The sequence below is a fragment of the Aotus nancymaae genome, unplaced genomic scaffold, assembly GCF_030222135.1.
Source record: "Aotus nancymaae isolate 86718 unplaced genomic scaffold, 86718_ANA_hifiasm-v0.15.2.pri h1tg000025l, whole genome shotgun sequence".
Classification (NCBI taxonomy): domain Eukaryota; kingdom Metazoa; phylum Chordata; class Mammalia; order Primates; family Aotidae; genus Aotus; species Aotus nancymaae.
This window is the reverse complement of record NW_026988438.1, coordinates 24,489,809-24,510,325: the sequence shown is the minus strand read 5'-3', so window position 1 is coordinate 24,510,325 and position 20,517 is coordinate 24,489,809. Positions and strand designations below refer to the sequence as shown.

At 42.7% G+C, this 20,517-nt stretch overlaps 1 protein-coding gene across 3 annotated transcripts in view; it reads right to left on the bottom strand.

Annotated features, from left to right (window-relative positions):
* The window catches only part of AOAH (acyloxyacyl hydrolase), a 196,896-nt gene that overhangs the window by 71,999 nt on the left and 104,380 nt on the right, over positions 1 to 20,517 (bottom strand). For all 3 annotated transcript variants that reach the window (XM_064380450.1, XM_012461274.2, XM_012461275.2), the window contains one exon: positions 2,830 to 2,921. In XM_064380450.1, coding sequence (XP_064236520.1) covers positions 2,830 to 2,921 — 92 coding nt within the window. The remainder of the gene's footprint in view (positions 1 to 2,829; positions 2,922 to 20,517) is intronic.

Sequence of the window (20,517 nt, the reverse complement as noted above, 5' to 3'; positions counted from 1 at the left end):
TGTTTGAAGACTTTCAACTTTTCCTCTCCCCTTACCCCATTCCCATGCTTTGATGGAGGATCCTGTTTGCCTGCTGGGCTCGGATCAGGATGGTGGGTAGAAACTGCTGCAGGACTGGAGAGCTAGTAAGATTTTACACTGATAAGAGAGTAAACCACTGGTGGGAGGACAGAACAGATGCAGGAAGGAAGAGGGAGGTTTCCCTCTCATCCACCAACAGAAACTAAAAACAACTGAACAGAATCTGTTTGGGAGCAGGAGCTAAGTGTGGGTCAAGTTTTGGGGAAGTTTAGATTCAGGAAATGCAGGGCAGCTACTGAGCTGTAAGTGGAAAGAGATGAGGAAACACATTTTTATCAGTTTTGCTGGGCATGGTGAGTGGATTCCTCTTTCATTCTTTGAGTGACTCCAGTAAAGATTTAAACTACTTGGAAATTAATTTTAAACATTAGATTGTTATTTCTTTTATGGCAACTTCATAGGGCCAAAAGGTACTTGAGATTTATAGAGTCAATATATAAAAATTTAAGCTTTCATTGAAGGTATAGTAAACTGTGTTCACTGTTCATACATGACTAATTCTTCCTGTTATTGTCATAAAAGCCTTGATTGAGAGAAAATTCCAGATGTTTTTATTGAGAGATGGCTAGACTGGTTGGAGGGTAGGTAAACATAAATATTTTTTTCTTTTCTGATGTTGACATCGACGAGATGTCCAAGGTTCTATCTTCCATAAACCTGCTGTGGCTGGGTTATCTCTGGATATGTTCCTGGTAAAGACAACAGAGGCTGTAGAAGAGGAAAGAGGGGACTGAGACTGGGGCTCAGGAGGTCCCGGACATCTGGGTGTGCTGGGACCCTAAGGAGGCATAGATTCGTGGCTGAAACAGTGCAGGCCACACCTCTATATGGGGAGGACTTCTTTGGTTCTTAGACATTTCCCCGTCCCATAGCTATACTCTCACGCAGAGAGACAATGGTTAGAGTGAGCCATATTCCCACACGAAGAATAAAAACAACACAAAGTTTGGGAGTTGTGGGCCAAATTATGGGAGGCAAGAACATATCTTTGTTATATCTTTGTTATGAAATGACACACGGTTCCATGAAAACAGACCCTACCACTCTTGGCTGAACAACCTTGGTCAAGATTCTTATTCTGCCGATTTGCCCTTGGATCCCTCAACTGCAAAGGCAGAGAATGATGCCCCCTACCTCACAAGGAGGTTAAACAAGAGAATCTCTATATGGCACTCAGTAAATGCTTGGCATATAGGTACTTCTTACTTCTCAAATGTTACTTCTTACTATCCCTATTAGTAAGTATTTTAGTATTTTTACACTAATGATAAGGACTGGCCTTTTTTAAAAAAACCTGATTAAGCTTGAAAACTTATAACTACACTGGAAAACACATCTTCTTGGCTTTCCCTATATTCACAGATGATGTCTACGTAAATATGAGTATGTTTCCCTGAAGGTTAGTTATCGTTCCTAGTTTCTTCTATACGCATTTCCTCACCCCAGTATCCTGTGTGTTTTTCCCCAAAGGAAGTGGCTGTTGATCACTTCCCTGAGCTCTTTCTCCTCAGAGCTCGGCAGCTCTGCGGGAGACCTGTCATTGGTACATCTCCCTCGCATTACCATTATCTGTTCACTTGTCTCATCTGCCTTACTTGATTGTAATTGACTACAAAGATGGGACAAGCCCTATTTACCTTTAAATGAACACGTGCAACATTAGTGCTTGGTTAGGTGGTATTTAAGAAATATTTTTAAAGTAAATGAGTAAAGATCATCAAATAAATATTCATGGTACGCAGCATCTTTTGTTCATTAGAATAACTGCTTGTTAAAATGATTAATGTCTGTCCCTTGGGGGCGTTCCTGCTCCTTACAGATTTGGGTAAATCTTGCCCCATGCATACTTGCCCTCCTCACAGTTCTCATGGCTTATCTCATGGTCCTTTCCAGGCTTCTGGTGCTGTTGCCTGAGCCAGAGAGGGGCTTCCTAGCTGGTTCTGTCCTGCCTTTAGACCTAAATGCAAACTTCTACTTTCTTCTTTTTTACACATGGAAGCCATTCATTTGCCACATTCCTTGTGCTTATTAACTGTCATAAATGTTTAGGGGATGTCGGGAGAGAAATTACCTCTCATATCTGTGACATTCTCCCATCCAAGTACTAACCAGGCCTTGCTTGGCTTCCAGAGATCAGACAAGATCTGGTGTATTCAGGGTGGGATGGCCATAGACTCATATCTATGGCTTTCTACCATGTTAGGGACACTTGCAAAGTTTCACCAGCATCACAGGTGTCCCTGCCAGGTATAGCCCTGGGAAGCAGACACCAGGTCTTAACACCCAGGCATATGTAGTGAATTGGGTTTGTGTGTCACTCAAACTCATCAGGCCTGGTCTCTACCTACAAATCTGGGGCATTAAAGCCAGGATGATTCCAGGACCTTGAGAAGTGCCAATTGGCTTCAGCCATTAACTTTATAAATATTAATTTCTGAGAATAAGTAATCAAGTAAACTTTGTTTTACCTTGGATCAGAAAATTTCAGTGATGTGTTTAGTATTTTCCATCAGAAGTAAACTATGGAACCCCACCCCACCCTACCCATAGCAGGAATATGCCCTTCTTGCCAGAACTGCTAAAATGCAATTTGCATTACATCCTACTGTATGGTGGATGAACTTGAATTTATGTTTTAGAAGCAGTTCCCAATAATTCTTATTTCAACATCTTGGGAGCAAGCCCCATCTCTTGTTCTTTCCTTATGCAGATGTATTGAGATATCTGAGGATATGCAAACACACTTACCCAACAGTGGAGTCCAGAAATCCTGTAGCACCAGAGAGCTGGGGCCAGTCGAGCTCATCAGTAAGAGCTGTTGGTAGACTGATGAAGGAGTTCTAAGGAAAACAATAAAGTAGCAATTTTCAAAATGGTCATTTATTTTCTAAAGGTAGTAAGAAAAGTCATTGCCTGAGCTTTGCTCTCTGTCTGTCTCCCGCTCTCAATCTCTCTTTAAGGGCTTTTGGTATTCAAGGTAGATGCCTCTGAACCTTAGACTTTATCAGAGAAGTCACGGTGATCAGCATCACCCTTGACCTGGCTTCTACTCAATTCCTGTGAAACATGCAGAACATCTGGCATCTCAGACATTCAGGAGGGATGCTTCAGCAGACAGATAAACTTCCCACTCTTACATTTGCTGAGATTTCCTCCATTTTTCAGTTTAGGCCATCAGAAAGTCAATCATCTGAAAAGTAATTAATCTGAAAAATAATGCCCAAGCCCTCAGAAAAAATACCTTCCCTGGGTTCAAAGCTATGGCCTCAGTCATTAAGGTGGTGCCCTCTGACCTTCTTGGGGGTCTCAGACATTTTTGAGAATCTAATTATGGTTCCTTTCCCCACAAAAATGCACATTGGCGTGTGATTTCAGGAGGCTCACAGACCCCCTGCAACTCCTGCACAATTTGTCAAGAACTCCTGATACAAAATGTTGACAAAAATAGGATTCATTTGAACCACATTTCTATGGCTTGTGCGAAATCAGCAAAGAAAAATGTGATGAGCTACAACCTCTTAGTGCTCCTTTTATGAGTGACTTCTGGGACAAATCTCTCCTGTGGTCTAATTTTTAGAAAAAGCTTATCTAAATTGGTATGTTTGGAATAGGGATGCCAGATTTAGCAAATAAAAATAAAGGGTGCCAGCCAGTTGCTGTGGCTTGTGCCAGTAATCCCAGCACTTTGAGAGGCTGAAGCAGGAGGGCTGCTTGAGCCCAGGAGTTTGAGACCAGCCTGGGCCACATAGGTTAACTTGGTTTCTACAAAAATAAAACAAATTAGTTAGGTGTGGTGGCATGTGCCTGTGGTTCCAGCTACAGGGGAGGCTGAGTCAGGAGGATTGCTTGAGCCCAGGACGTCGAAGCTGTGGTGAGCCATGATCGTGCTGCTGTACTCCAGCCTGGACAACAGAGCAAGGCTCTATCTCAAAAATAAATAAATAAATACGTAAATAATAAAGGATACCCAGTTAAGTTTGAATTTCAGGCAAACAAGAAATAATTTTTTAGATAAGTATGTCTCATGCAATGGTTGGAACATACTTATACTGGAAAAATTTGTTATTTGTCTGAAATTTGAATTTGACTGGGTATCCTGTATTTTATCTGGACATCCTTCTTTGGATAAAACCTTTAAAAGCCAATATTCTCTTTTTGCCTTAGCTAACAGGAAGCCTCTGTGAGTGGTTGCAAGAAGCTTCTGCATTTCTCAATATTGAAAACCCGTGTTCCCTTTGGGTAAACATGAAAACCTTGAGTCTTCCTTTGCTATTTTAAAATTTAAAGCAAGTTAAAGTAATGTCTAAAGACAAATACATCAAAGCAATTGTAGTTTTAACACAATTTTCCAAATGGCACATTCCCCTGCCTCCTGCTTTTTTCTTCACCGGTAAAGATCCCTCTCCTAAGGAGACTCTGATGCTAGAGGCTGTGAGGGAAAGAAAAGCCATTCACTTCTTGAAAATGTGTCTTTATTGTTCTTTCTTATTACAAAGTAGTACATAGGTTTGTTTTAGAAACACAAACATTATAGTCATTTACAATGGAGAAATGAAAGCCCCCGATCACCTTCCCCTAAGAGATAACCCTTGTGAGATAACCATGTATAACAGTTTGTGTCATATATAGAACAGTTTATATATGAAATCTACCATAAATCTTTAAACTGGGAAAAACTGAATTCTCCTACCTTCAGAGAGACAGAGGATGAGTACTCCAAATAAACAAAATACAAATTTATATTTCTCAATTGTGGACTTTTATGGGTTGAATTATGTTTCTCTAAAAGATGTGTTGAAGTCTTAACTCCGCCCCACCCCCCCGCCTCAGAATATGACTTTGTTTGGAAATAGAGTGGTTGCAGATGTAACTGGTTAAGAGGACATCATACTGGAATAAGATGGGCCCCCAATCCAGTATGATTGGTGCTCACAAAAAGAGGAAGAAGAGGCGGAAACAAAAGACAGAGCGGGAAGGCCATGCATGGTGGAGGCAGAGATTCGAATGATGCTTCCGCAATCCAGTTAATGGCAAGGATTGCCAGCTGTCATGAGAAGCTGGAAGACAGGCATGGAATACATGTTTTTGCAGACCCCCAGGGAGGAACTAACCCTGCTGACATCTGGGTCTCAGACTTGCAGCCTCCAGAATTCTGGGGCAATCAATTTCTGTTGTTTCCAGACACCCAGCTTGCGGTACTTTGATATGGCAGCCAAGGAAACTAATACATGGCCTAAATTGGACAATATGCTTGTTGTTTTTATTATCCAAAGGGCTAAGACATGAATCCCTTTACTATGTTTACTTTCAAAATAAGTCCTAGAACAAACAAATGTGTTCAAATGCAGCAGTCATCCCATGCTGTATATTTCCTGTGGGTCTCTGAGCTTCCTCTGCTCCTCCTTTTTCAATTGCCTCTATGAAATCCCTGTCCTTATTCTTATTCTAAGTGTGATTTCCAGCACAGTGAGGTCTGGAAGATGGAGGGGGGTGGTCAGCAAGTATGGCATCCTGGGATGCACCTGTATTAATGATAATTTAACCTCTTCAAACAGCCAAAAACAACCCCATGGAAAGAAGGCTCCCGGTAAATCTCAGAGGATCATGCAGTCTCAGTGATCGGTACTTTGTCACCTCTGAGCATTCAGTATCCACCGCTTCCTGCTCAAAACTCCACCGTTACTGTGACTCAGCTATTCTCTTTTTGAGTTTCTATTTCTCCTGCCACTATAAAGCAAAACTTTTCTCTGTGTTTTATCTTATTTTTCCCTACATCTTTCTGCTTACAATGTGTGTTTACTGTAGGATTTGAGAATATTCAATTCTGCCAGACAAGACATGAAAAACAAATAGAATGGATGAAACTCACAAGATATGTTTAGCAGAGATAGTGAATAAGCAAGTGGCTTGTGAGACGCAGGCAGAATTTATGAGCTGTATTGAGTCAGTAACCTGCAAAACACGTTGAAACTTAAAAGAATGATTCGGTTCTTTTCCACCCTACTCCCTCACCTTTTTCTCTGTCATCTGTGCAATGGCGACGCCAGACTTGGGAAATTAGGTGTGGAACTAGGTTTTTGATTTTGTCTGGGTCTGCTCTCCCTTTCACAGGAAGGAGTTAGACAAAAACTATGCAGGCACAGGGATACTCTCTGTAACCTGGGACACTAATTGAGAGGGAAATAATTCTGAAGTGTGCCAGCAAAGTAGAGAAAGGGCTTCGCTCTAGAAATGGTGTGATCTGTCTTCTATGTCTGGGTCTACAAATACAAAGAAGAAACACAAATCAAGAAAACTCTATATTGGATCTGTTATCACTGGAAATAGGTTCCACACCCCCTGCAGCCTTCATTCTCGGTCAGGGGTGGGTGATGAAGTTCTTGTCTTCAGTGGTGGAAGAAGGGATGTTGAGAGGTAGGGTAGGTGAGAAAATGGCAGGCAATCTTGTCTTGGGAAGTGGGGTCTCCATGTTCCCTCATTCTCCAAGCTCAGTCTCTCTGGATCAATCTGAAGAAATGGGGCTCAGCTACCTGGGAGATTCCTGGAATCCTTGCTGGTATCTCGGACACTGCAGTCAGCCCTGGAATCATCCCCATCAGGATTTAAACTGGAGTGGACAGTGGCTGGTGCTGAATCACAACTGGGGCCAGGGTGAGTTTGTATTCCTCAGAGAGAGCCCTGGAAGGCCCAGGCAGACCAGTTGCACAGATTTATCCTGGTCATTCAATTAATCTCAAAATATAGTCGTGTTCAGGACAGACCACCTAATATCCCTTTCCAAGTGGACAGGTTTAAGAGAAGTGACATTTATTTGCCAGATAATAGAAAAGATTTGAGCAGACCAATAGAAGCCTTGGCATATTTTTTCTTCCTTAGTAAATTTGGTAGATAAAAATGAAAAGTAGTGGCTATTAATAGCAAATGTTTTATAGACCCTAGCAAAAAGAGAATGTTTAAGTCCTATCACATTAAACAGTAAAAGCCTTATTCACACAACATTATATCCAAGATATTTCAGGCATTTGAGGCAGGAGGAATGCAAATTAAGATTTTCCTCATCAACTCCTGCTTATTCCTCTGGAGTATTTATGTTCTCAGGAAATGCATCTTAAATGTATCTTAAATGTACATATATGAAAAAGACTGAATATTTACCAAGAAAAATTTTCCAAATTTAAAGAGCATGAGCAAACTAGTGAATGTTAGATCGCTGCCGCATTGCTTCAAAATTTCTTCTGACCTTTATCAAGGATAGATATTTGTTTTTATGGCTTAGTTGGCACATGTATACTATTTTGTGTAATATTTTCATTTAACGTTACCCTGTGTATGGTTATGTATGTGTGTATTTCCATGCATTGAGAAAGCTTACTGGTTCCCATTTTGATGGATATTTAGTAAATACAATAATTTGAATTTGGTAATATTTTAAGTCCTAACTTTAACAAGCAATTGATGTTGGAGTTTCTTTTCTTTTCTTTTTTTTTTTTTTTTTTTTGGAGACAGAGTCTTGCTCTGTCACCAGGCGTCAGGAAGGAGTGCAGGGGCGCAATCTCGGCTCACTGCAAACTCCACCTCCAGGGTTCAAGCAATTCTCCTGCCTCAGCCCCCTGAGTAGCTGGGATTACAGGCAGGCACCAACAACCCCAGCTAATTTTTGTATTTTAGTAGAGACAGGGTTTCACTTTGTTGGCCAAGATGGTCTCGGTCTCTTGACTTTGTGATCCACCCACTTTGGCCTCCCAAAGTGCTGGGATTATAGGCATGAGCCACTGTGCCCGGCCCTGATGTTGGAGTTTCTTAAAGCTTTGCTGCATGTGAGAAAGAGAGTAATGACACCAGTCCTCATTCATCTGATTCTGCCAGTCTTCTGGCAATGCAGGGAGCATCCTCAGTGCCTTTCCTTCACTGTTTACATTTGAGCTCTCTCCATTTTGCACTGCTGTGGACAATTTGCACAGTATATTCTCTTTGGGCAATTGTGGACAATTTTCTGTTACATGTACCTGCATAAGATCTGAATTGATTATTTTCAAACAGTACAAAGTGACTTGGAGGAATCTAAGTAACCACTGTTGGAAAAAGATGAAAAATATCATCACTAGTTAAATAAGCATTGCTTTATCCATTTCCCAGCATTAAACTCTCAAAGCAGATGGGGGATTGTTACTTTACCAAAAGAAGGAAATAGCTCTTGGATTGGTATTTTTAATAATGCAGGAGAGTTTCAAGACCTGAGAATCAGAGACAAGGGTTACCTGCTTAGCGTTGGGACCATGGGTCTCCCAGTTCCGCTGGTTGGCTCCTTCTCCATCTGTCCTGCAGCGGTGCTTGCAGAAGGTAAGCAGGGTTCCTCCTGCTTTCTGCCTCTCAGTCCCACTGTGCCACCACACGGCCTCCCACCTACTCAGGTCCCCACCCCCCGTCACCCTCATGCCTTTCTTGTGTGAACACCACGTTATGCAACTCTCAAAGCCCTCCTTGGCCCTCACACACACTTTCCTGCCCTACTCCCATTCTGTAGCCTTTGCTACATGAATCTGTCCTATAAATAAATGTCTACCTATTCATGATGCTTGGATGTGCCGCTTCCTAGATAATTTGCATTTTAAGCCAGAGTAGGGAAGGGAACTGATACTGTGTTTCCCTTATGTGCCAGGCACTGAGACAGGAAACTTTCACAAATTATACACCTCTATGAGGCAGCCTTCCTCCCTCTTCTCCTCCCTCTCTCCCTTCTACAAATGCTTTAGAGCAACTACCATGTATCAGGTTGGATATTCCCTCTAATAAAGAACAAGTACTCACACCTCAGACAAACGGCAGCAAATTAAATAACCAACTTTTAACCTGTAAGAGGCTCTGGGAGAGGGCCCCTCTTATGATGGGCACCTCCTCTGTTGATTCAGGACCCTGGAGGACTTCTGTATTTTCTGTTTTTTGGAAGAATCCCTTATGCAGGGCAGTGCAGGGCCCAGGACTGCTCTGGTCTGAACTCAGAGGGAGTCTGGATGACTTGCCAAGGTCATAGATCTGGTAAATAGCAGGGCTGGGATTTGAGCCCAGGTTCTGGTGGAACGAGAAAGGGAGAGGCATAGAGCAGGTGGGGTCAGCACCATCCTCAGCTTTCCATAGCCCACTTGTATCTGGTCCTTGCTTTGCCCTCAAGATGCCAAATTCCAAAAAATCACAGAATGTGCCAAGCTGGGCTTGATAGTTCTTGAACATGAGGCTTCCTAGTTGCCTGCTTAGGAGGAAGTCTCCCAGATACTGCTTTGGGTAAAAAGTTCAGAAGTCCACAGATGACTGGAGAGCTGCTGCCATTTTTTCTTTCTCTTTTTCTGTTTTATGGAGGCCATGTCTAACTTATAAAGAGTGCAGAATGAATATTTTGGAGACAAATATTGAAACAATACGTGACCCTACACAGCAACCCACGCAGACCCTATTCTTCTGCACCCAGGGCCTGTCTAGTCTGACCTATCCAAGGGAAAGGCTTCCAGGGAGACTGCGCACACCACTGCTCTGGAGGTCTGTCTTCCAGTGAGGCCTGGCAGATGAAGTTCTGGGAGAAGGGAGAGAGGATGTATCATCTGGTTTCTGCTTCCGTCATCTCAGGCTTAACTAGATTAGGTAGCACAGTTCTCATAAACGAAGGCTTTAATATAGACAACTTCAAGAAAGTAATTTAACTCTGTACATTTGATTTGTAAACCTTATAATCTCGCATGCAGTGAGATGAGTCTCATATCGAGGGAAAGTCCCTGTGGCCCTGTGATTCATCATACACACACAGGCACACAGAGGAAAAGAGGGAGGGAGGGTGGGGGCAGGGGAGAGGGAGAAACATCAGACACCAGACTGTGCTGGGCACTCTGTTGAACATCATACCTGGCAGCTGTGGGCTCCTTCTTCATGGGACTCACTATCTAGAGAGGCACAGACAATAAACACTTCCCATCTGGGTAACCTAAAAGACTTTCCTTAACCCTTCTACGCCTCGGTTTCATTACTAATAAAAATGGCTTAATAATGGTGCCTATCTCATTGGGTGGTTGAGAGAATTCGAAAAGATAATCCATGCACGACGTTTAGACTTGTAAGAGCTCGATGAAAGTTGGCCGTTAGTAGTAGAAAGGGCAGTCCAGAGTACTGTGTCAGTACCTAGAAGGGACATCTGTCCCACATGTGGGGCTTTCAAGAAAGGAATCTTGAAGGAAGTCTTATCTAATGTGTGAGCCCTGGAAGGCTAGGAAGAGAGAACCAAGCACAGAGGGGTAGGGGGAAAATAGTTCCGGCATTGCTAACACTGCAGCAAAACCTCAGGGCCAAATTCATCATATCATGTCCAAAGGAGACCAACAGACACCAAGTATTACAGTTATGTATTTTCAGGTAACAGCTAACCCCAAATTTAGTGACTCAAAATGTACTACACACCAGCAGACCAGTAGCAATAACTGCTCAGCACCTGGTATGCTGCCTACTCCATGCACATTTAACTTCAGTGAAATAAGTCATTTTCAGGGAAAAAGTAGAACCTTTCCTCTTTGACCCTCTGCCAGTCCAAAGGCTTATGGGGGCAGTGGATAAGCAGTCAAACAAAGAATTCTAGCAAAATATGACCAGGAAATACAAAGAGGACAAAAAGGTATATAACACTCATTATTTCATCATTTTGCTTGAATATAGCTCTTTTTATTTATTTATTTTTTACCTTGTCAGCTCCTCTTAGTTTCCTTCTTTCCCCTTTCTATTATTTATTACTTAAGCTCTAACCCTATGATTTATTTATTCAATGAATGAGTTGAGGGATGCATTTCTCTTCCTGCTGCATTCCAAATGAGAACATGCTGTACAGTTAAACTCCTTCTACTAAATTCCCTTCCATTGTTTTCCTTTCCAGGGTGATTGAAGTACTTTTTCTAGATTCATAAAAGCAAGAAAACAAGAGTATAAAATATCCCTCTCATAGACAGAGATAACCACAAGTCAATTCTTTTGTAAGGCCAGTGAAACAAATTCTTTCACAAACAAACAAAAAAAAATCCTCCAAGGTCCAGGAACAAGCAAGAAGAGGTACACATCCTAGAGGCTGACTCTTCTAATACCTTTGATTCTGTAAAAGTTCAGTCATTTCTGAAACAGCCAGACTGCAATTTGTCTGGGATGTGGGTAGTTAACTGGAATTTGACATCAAAAGAAGTCCAAGGTCAAGTTACAGAGGGGAAAGTGGAGGAGCCCTCACTGGGGCCACCTGCTCACCGGGACTCACCTGGGCTCTTGTTCCCCATTACCACGATCATAAATGATGATCTCATTTTCTTTCTCTCCTCTCTATCACTTTATACCAAGAGGCTATCCCAAAGCCTTGCCATTTCACCCCTCTGGGCGTACACTTCTGCTGGCCCCAGGTGACTGCAGCAGCCTTTGGCCAGGGGACCTGCCTCATCACTCTCTTCCTACATCTTTAGCAGTGTTTCCCAGAATCTCATAGGTAGCTTACTTAACGTAAAGATCCTGATTGGGTAGGTTTGTGGTGGGGCCCTAGAATCTCATTTTGAATAATGCCCTACATGACTGCAATGACTGGCCAAGTATGGAAAATCTAATCTATAGGCTACTGTAGCTATTCAATGTTGTCCTCCACCACAGGGCGCCTCCTTGTCCCCAACCTCTCCTGACAGCCTTCCTCTCCCCACTGCCTCAACCACCTGGGTCCCCTGAACCTACCCCTACCCCCTCAGACTTCCAGGTCTCGTCACAAGCTCTTCCTCCTACTCCACTGTCTTGACTGCTCAGTTTCTGCTCATCAGCCAAGAGTCGGCTACGTCTGGACTTCCTCTCAGAGCCTTCCTTGGCTGCCCTGGCCTTTCTCTGTTAGGTGTCCTCTTCTAGGTCACATGGTAGCTCGTGCATGCCTAGCTAATTGCACCTAACCTTCTAGCACTAGGGCAGGGGCTGGCAAACTTTTTCTGTAAAGGACTAGACAGTAATTATTTCAGGTTTGCACACCATTTGGTCTCTGTGGTGACTGCTCAGTTCTGCTGTTGTTATAGATAATATGTACACGAATGGGCATCGCTGTGTTCCAGTGAAACTTAGTTTACAAAAATAGGAGGGGCAGTGTTTGATCCAAGGGCCATAGTTTTCTGACTTCTACTCTAGGATCCAACAGACTCAGTTTGTATCTGGGCTCCATATTTAACCTTGGGTCAGTTAGCTAAAGCTAAGTCTCAGTTTCTTTACCTACGGAATACATATAATAACAGAGTCATTTTTATATTGTCTTCGTCCATTTCCTGCTATGTTCCATATTCTGCTCTATTTCCTCAGCCTATATTCTGCTATAGCAAGATACCTTATAGTGTAATTTATAAACAACAGAAACTTATTGTTCACTGTTCCAGAGGCTGGGAAGTTCAAGATCAAGGTGCTGGCAAATTTGGATCTGGTGAAGGCCCTTGCTTCGTAAATGGTGCCTTGTTGCTGCATTCTCACATGGGGGCAAGGGAGCTCTTTTACAAGAGCACCAATCCCGGTCATGAGGATGGAGTCCTGATGACTTCATCCCTTTTCATCGGCCCCACCTCTTCATACTAACAGTGGGTATTAGTTCCAACATACGAATTTTGGGGGGACACCAACATTCAGACCATTGCAAGTATTAAATAAGATAATGCTAAATATGATACTTGGTATTTGGCAAACAAAGAGTAATATTTGCTTCATATTATTATTATTATTATTGTGAGCTCATTTGTTTATCTTCACAACTAGACTTTAAATTCTTTGAGGCTAAGCTGGTACTTTTCACCTCCGGAGCCCCAGTTATCCACCTTTATCTATTTCTCTGTCTTTACATAAAAGAACAGTGATAGTTGGGCATGGGGCTGCCTAGCCGGAGACTGCACTTCTCAGTCTCTTTTGCAGCCTGGTATGGCCATGTGACTAAGTTTTGGACAATGAGGTGTGAGAAAGAAGTGATATTTGCCACCATCGTGCCAACTTCTTTCAAGGGACGAGTGTGCCTTCCCTTGGTCTTTTTTATTCCCTCCAGGTGACAGGTGGCAGGAGTAGGGGCAGCTATCTCAGACCCCGGGATGGAAGCTGCATGTTGAGGATGACCTAACTTTCCTCCAGCCCTGGATTGCTTCCCTCTGGATTACTGCATGAAAAGGAAACACACTTCTATCTTAAGTCACCAAATTTGGGACTCTGTGACCGCAGCTGAGCCCGTATCCTGCCCTATTAAGAAGAGCTGATGCATCCACTCATTCTTGTTGATTCTCAAATATATGTTACCAACAGGAGATCATGACCTCTTTGCTGCTTTCTGCTCCACTTTCCTTTGAGCTCTTTAGCAGTCAGGCTTAGTGATGCTATCCTCAATTTCTGCCTCCGGAATCTTCGGCATCTGTACTTCATGCATGCTCTTCTTTATATTCCTCCAGGAACTGTGGTTTAGTTCATCACTCTGCCCAAACTCCCAGCTATTGCCTTGAGTGGGAAATCCCCATGAAATCATACAGAAGCCAGTCTTGCCCCCTAGCCATTTGACTAGAGCTGGGCTGGATAATCTCTGCCTACTCCCACTCCTCCTAAGGAGTTGCATGGAAGGAATTAGTTGAAAAAAAAAAAATGAATGAACGGTGTATGACGATCAATTCCAACCACCCAACATTATTTTTAAATGATGGCATTTTCTCTTTCCACATCCCAATGAACTTGAGATTCTAGGTGTTTCCCCTGTGATGAGTAATTTCATGAGCTCCATTTGATGGCTAAGGAATGTGGGGGAGAGTGAAGCAGGTGACAGATGTAATTGACCAGGGGCAAGAGATTGTCCTCCAGTTGCAGCAGCAGGCTGGATAGCACAGGCATTGCCTGACTCATGCTGCCTCCCGATATAGAAGTCTTTATTTCATGTGCTGGCAGAGCAGGTATGTGGGCTGAGTAATTATAAATGCTTTTCAGAAGTATGAAGCTTAAAATAATTTCCTCGTGTAGTTTTCATAACAACTGGTATTTGGCTTTTTACTTCTCTCAGAAGGCAACAGGGCCAGGATGATGGATATCTTCAGGACAATGAGCTGGGAGTGCACCTGCATAGCTGGCAGGTGAGAGACCTGGACTCTCACCTTGAGTAGGAAGAGAAGGGCGTCGAGTTGATCAGAATTCAAGAATGGCCTGTCTGGCCTGTTCATGAACAGGGAAAAAGAATGGAAGAACATTCTGTCTCTTGTGGCCTGATTGCTGCTGGAGAGAAGAATTCACCATGGTGAATACAACTCTCTTTTTCTGACAGAATCAATGAGAAGTAACTAGGATTGAGGTTTCTCTCCTCATCACCTAGCATCTTTAATCCGCTAGCCTACAAGATGGCTGAGGAGCAGAAGATATAATTTTGTCCAGTTTTACTAAACAATAGCTTTTCTTCATCTTAAAAAATAATAAGAAGTCAGTATAATGCTTAGATATTTCTGGAGTTGACATGAAGGTAACTCAGACAGAATTTCCATATTTTGTACACATTGTCAAAATCTTCCTCTGTGCTTAAGGGAAGCTTTATGTGCACTGATAAATCCAGAGAGCGGGAAGCAGGGCGGGTGAGTGAGAGCAGGGTGAGAGCTTTGATTTTGCCTGTGCTGTTTGTGGGTTAATAAAGAGTAGCCAAACCTGATATACAAAATCATCTCGAAGGGAGAAATGAAGTGCGTATAAGCGTGAGAGATGGGAGCCGCTTTGCTCTCCAGTGAATATGCATTTTCAGCAGCTAGATTAAGGATTCATTTTGTCCTTGACACAGCACGAAATTCAATCTGCGTCTACTTACCCTACAGACAACAGCCTGCCAGGGGTCGTGCTAAGATTTTATAATAGGATAGGCAACAGCCTTAGCTAGCAAAATAAACATTTGGGAAATTGTATTTCAGAATCGCTTCTCTCTCCTCACCCCCCTCCCCCAACCCGTCATTGCAATTCTGGTTCAGTGAAATGCAGCACTTAATATTTTGGAAATAATTTTCGAACAGATGGGGGAAGAGGCAGGAGGGCAGCATCCCTTGCTGGCCTCAATGATCTTTCCACCTCCCCTTCTTTTTCAACAAACAACTCAAGCAGTGATTGTTTTTTCCCTTGAAAGAAGAAAAGAAGAAAACCCAAACCAGTGTGAGAATGTTTTTGGATTGCTCTTCGTCTCCTTTGACATCTTTCTAAGTTGAGGTCTTTCTTGTGGCTTGAGTAGGTCGATTTGAACCTGACTACTGAGGCTTAGATGTTTCAGAGAGAAGCTCAGGTTGTTTAAGGAGAAAGGGAGCAGACAGGTCGGAATGAGACTCAGAACCCTTTGTTTCTGTGGAACCATGAGAGAGAGTCTTCAAACTCTCTTTATTGAACTACAAATATCTTTCCAGATGAACACATTCCTAATCTAATTAGCTGTAAACAGGACTGCTGGGTGCCATACTACTTAAGCAGAGGATGGCGAGAGCAGGAAAGGAGAGGGGCCGCTGCAGGGAGAATGCCCAAGACAGTGGATTCCTTTTCAGCGGACACAGCTGGGATGGGCTGATGGACTCACAGACGTGTATTCTGCCTTATAGGGAGACAAAGGCAAAGAAGTATCAAGTAGCCTCATAGAAGGCAGAAGGGCCCATTTTAAAACCATGCACACTTGTTTTTCTACAGCATTATACTGTCCTTGCCAGACAATACGATCAGGTCCTTGGTGCAGCAAAGGAATGGAACGAAACATGTCTGGGCTCCCTGAAGGGTCTTGATTTGTAATATGCATTCCCACCATCAGACCCCGAGGGAGACTCCTGCTGGTGTTTGAGGTCTTTAACTGGCACATGAGACAGGCAGCACTCGTAGGGTGCAATGAGACGATTTCTTTCTTTTTCCCACTGCCCACTCAACTGTGGTGCTCCTTCATCCCTTGCCCTGGAAGAAAATCCAGACCAGCCCAATTATGCATGTGCTCATCCTCAGATAACGTACACGCCTCTGGTTATATTCCATTCCATTTCAGAAAAGAAAAATGTTCAGTCCTCACAATTTTAACTTCTTTCTCCCTGTTCACCCTGGGCTTGAGGCTGGCCATCTGTACCCAGGGACGGGAATGTGGTTCACTTTCTCTGTCTATTTGACCAGTTTTCCTTCCCCTTGCTGGCAGAGGCTGCAGTGGAGGGAGACGAAGTGTAGTTGGGTGTGACTGCCACTAGCCCAGCAGATGTCCAAAGCTGACTTTCTACAATGAGGGCTGTTGTGGGGTCTTGAGAGGCGCTGTGGGGAAGAGTGACTGAATCTCCATGGTGGAATGGGTGCATTCTCTACGCACCGCTAGCCGCTTAAGTTTGCTGCTTCAGCCCTGGTCAGCTGGAAGTTAAGCCCTGTGAAGTCACCTTGCCCCTGCAGGCCCTCCTCTGCAGGATGGCCAGTGGCCCAGGCTGGCTCTCCCCTCCTGGGGCTCATGTCCTTGTCCAGGGCCACACTCTTTCTGTCCTGCTGCCTTGGTCACTGCCCTTACATTCCGTATGGGGGTGTCGAATACCAGTCCTCTTGAGCTCAGTCTCTGCAGACCCCTATCCAGTTCTCTTAGTGGTACCTTTATGGAGTGGGGGAAGCATACACATTTTCCCCCGCCAGGGAAAGCTGAGCTCCACGGTCCTCCTGACACCGACCATTCCCAGTCTCAACTCTTCTGGACCTTTGAGTCTGGAGATAAGTGACAGGTTGCAGAATTGGCTTCACTCCCTTCCTTTGCAGGTTCTGTGGATATGGTCTCATCTTTCACTTGGAAGAAATATTGAGGGTGGGAAGGTGGGAATAATTTGTCCACATTGTCTCAGGGCTTTAGCTAAAATGTAGGTAGAAATAAATAGTCCAATTTTTAACGTCCAGTTATAAAAATTATTCCCAGTTTCTGACAAGGTAGCCATCATTATTTATACTTTATAGATGAGGAAACTAAAGCTCAGAGGTAAGAAGTAACTGTAGGTGGCTCAGACAGGATTTGAACCCTGGTCTGTCTGATTCAATGTCCGAGACTATTCTACATTTAAGTTAGGGGCTTGAGATTCTCCACTGGGTGCTGCCGTGACTGTGGAGTCTGCTTGGCGCGTCGCTCTCCTGCTATGGGTAGGGTGGCCAGACATCCAGGCTTGTCTGAGCCCGTCCGGGTTAATGCTAAGGCCATGGCATAATTATGACAGTGATCCTTCTTCTCTCAAAGTGTCTAGTTTGGATAATAAATTTTATGCTCACCATAATTATTAATATTAGGAGCTGGGGGTTCTGGTACAAAGAGACAAGAAGCACCAGAAGTTTCCTAGCAGAGATGGCTCTCCAAAGGCTGCCTGAGACCCTGTGAGAAGATCTGCAATTGGCAATGAGCTCTAGGCAGTCTTCCCCAGGTGCAAGGATGCCAGGGGACAGCCCAGGGTCAACTCCAGCCTGGTGAACCATCTGGCTGGGGGAGGGTGCCATCTTAAGGAACCCTCATAAAGTATACAGGATGGGAAAGGTGCATTGTCCACTGTTGATTCCAGACAGCTCCTGAGTTCGTCCATCTTGTTTCTTCCCCACTGTACTTTTCTAGCTTAGCATACTTTCATTAGAATTATCTAGAATTCTCCTAGCTGGTCTTGCTGCCTGATTTCCCTCTCTCCCCCGCAACCAAATCCTGCCCATTGAAATCACAGTAAATGTTCTAGAATTCAAATATGCCCTTTTCTCAGTTTAAAACCCTTCAATGACTCCAGCTTGCCTTCAGGATAAACTCCAGGCCCTTTGAGATCTGCCTCCCATGCACCCCTCTAGGCTCTTGTCTCGCTGTCCCACCTGGTGCTGGATGAGCTTCAGTTCAGCTGCACTGAGCTCCTCAGAAGGCTGAACCCTCTTGCTTTCAAGTCTTTGCACGTGCTCTTACCTCTGCTAGGGCACTCCTTCCTAGGGTGACTGGGACCCAATTACCTTCAGCTCTATTCCTCTATTTTGAACACAGTGTCTCTTCCTGCAGGTAGCCTTTCCTCCAGTTTGCGGGGGAGCATGTGCACATTACAGCACCAATGGCTCTAGAACTGCCATTTGCTCGTCTGCATTGCCCCATGGGGTTGTAAGCTCTATAGGCACCGGAGATCTTTCCATCCTTTTCCCCATTGACATTAGCCCCATCACAAGGCTTGGCACATAGTAGACCTGGCTAGCATTTGTTGAATTGATTGATGCATGAACAGTGCTGTGCTGTTGAGCCTGCAGAGATGTGACTCTAGAATTTTTACCTAAGTTAGAGGTGATATTTTGTTTACACTTGCTACAAGCACGAAAGGCCAGACAATGGAAACATGAGGTGTCTGAGCTCAGCAAACCTCATGGATATTGGCTAAGCCTGGTATTCTTACCTAGTCTGACGCTGCATAAATGAAGAGATTCTGTAGATAATAGTCTTTAAAAAATGGAAGTTTTTTTTTTAAAGGAGAATGCTCCAAAATAGCAAAAAAAAAAAAAAAAAAAAAAAAAGGCAACCCAAAAAACAAAAAACGAATCCGTTTAACATCCTGCTGTAGGTGAGTGGTCAGTAGATTATTGCATGGTGCCTGAAAAGGACAGTATGGCGCAGCAATAAATATAATGAGTATAAAGACAAAGTCGTAATGAGGAACATAATTATGAATTGAGTAGAAGAAGAACTACCAATTGCAAACTTGCTCTTCTTGTAACAGCATAATATGTGTATATATAATATACACATATATGCATTAGGGGGCAGAGTGCTGGAAAGAGTGCAAAAATACTGTGAAAAATTTAAGATTTTTTTTTTTTTTACTTCTTAAAATTAGCTCTATTATCGACTTTAACTTAAAAAAAAAAATAAAAAGAATATTAAAAGAATATTACAAAACAAACCTGATACTCCAACATGTTAAAGTGACACTCTCTGGGTGGTAGTATTAAGGAGGAAGTTTAATAATTTCCTAATAATTTATATATTTTCACATTGTTCTCAATCATATATTTAACATGTATAATTAGATGAGAACAATAAAGCATATTTACTCTCTTCCTTCTCCCACTCTGGGCAGTCATGCCTCCCTCTCCTGATTGTGGTCATGTGACTGGCTTTGGCTGTTGGGTTGATGGTGGACAGGGCACAGATTGCCTTCTTGCACTTTGACATCACCATGAGAAGAAGATGCTCTGGATAGATTGCCCAGCCAAGAAAAATGAGAGACACATGGCACACACCTGGGTCCAACCTGAAGCTTGGGGCCAACACCAACATAGCTCAGTTGAAAACAGCTGATGCCAGACCACCCCCGGATGCGTGGTTGAGAAGAAATGATGATTGTTTTAAGTCACTGGAGATTTGGAGTGGTTGGTGGTTATTATTTTGGCAATAACTTGGCGATAAAGCTTCATGTTCAGTTTCAACATCCTAAGCAAAATAATATAGACATATTTCTTGCCAATAAATATGTCTATTAATATGTGTATTAACTGTTGCACAAAATTTCATTGTACGAATATAGTATATTTTTACATCCCCTATTTTTTGATTTTTGGTTTCTTTCCTCATTTTTGCTCATCACCTCTGTGATGAGTGTTTCTGTACATACATTCTTGAGCAGATAATTGATCATTTTAAAAGGTAAATTTGCAGATATGAAATTACTAGTTAAAAACCACAAACATTTTAATGTTGCTTTATACATGCTGCCATATTGTCTTTCAGAGAAGTTCTAGTAACTTCATCTCTTGTTGGTGAATTAACATGCCTGTTTCACCATATTTTTGATAAACCCAGCCTTTGTCACTTTTAACCTGTTTGTTTGATGGATGATAAATGAATTGCATTGTTATCTTAATTTATGTTTGTTACTGCTGAAAAGAAAACTGTTTTGTATGTATTGGTTATGTTCTTGATCCTTAAAAGTTAGTATTTTTCTTATTGCTATGTAGAAACTTTGTTAGAGGATTTAAATTTTGCCTTATATTTTGTAAGTATTGTTCTAGTTTTTCATTTGTCTTTTAATTTGTGAATTTTTTGCCATTGTATACATTTAAAAATTGTATGTAATAATATCTAGGTGTTTGTGTGTGTGTTTCCTTTTATACTAACATGCTTAGAGAGACTGGAGTATTTCTTAAAATAATTTTTTTTTCCAGGAAGGCATATATCTGGTATGTTTTCTGAGTCTTTGAATGAGAATAAGCTTCTGTAGTCCTTATGTGAGAACAATAGCTTGGCATACAGCATGTCTGACACAAATTTTCCTTCTCAAAATTCTGTAGAGAGGCTGTTCCACTGTTTCCTGAAATTTAGTGTTGAGAGATAAGTCTGATGCCAGGTGGATTTTCCCTCCCAGTATGTTCCCTGGTTGTTGGTTTGTGTAGGATGATTTCAAGATTTTTCTTTATCCTTGGAATAAATAA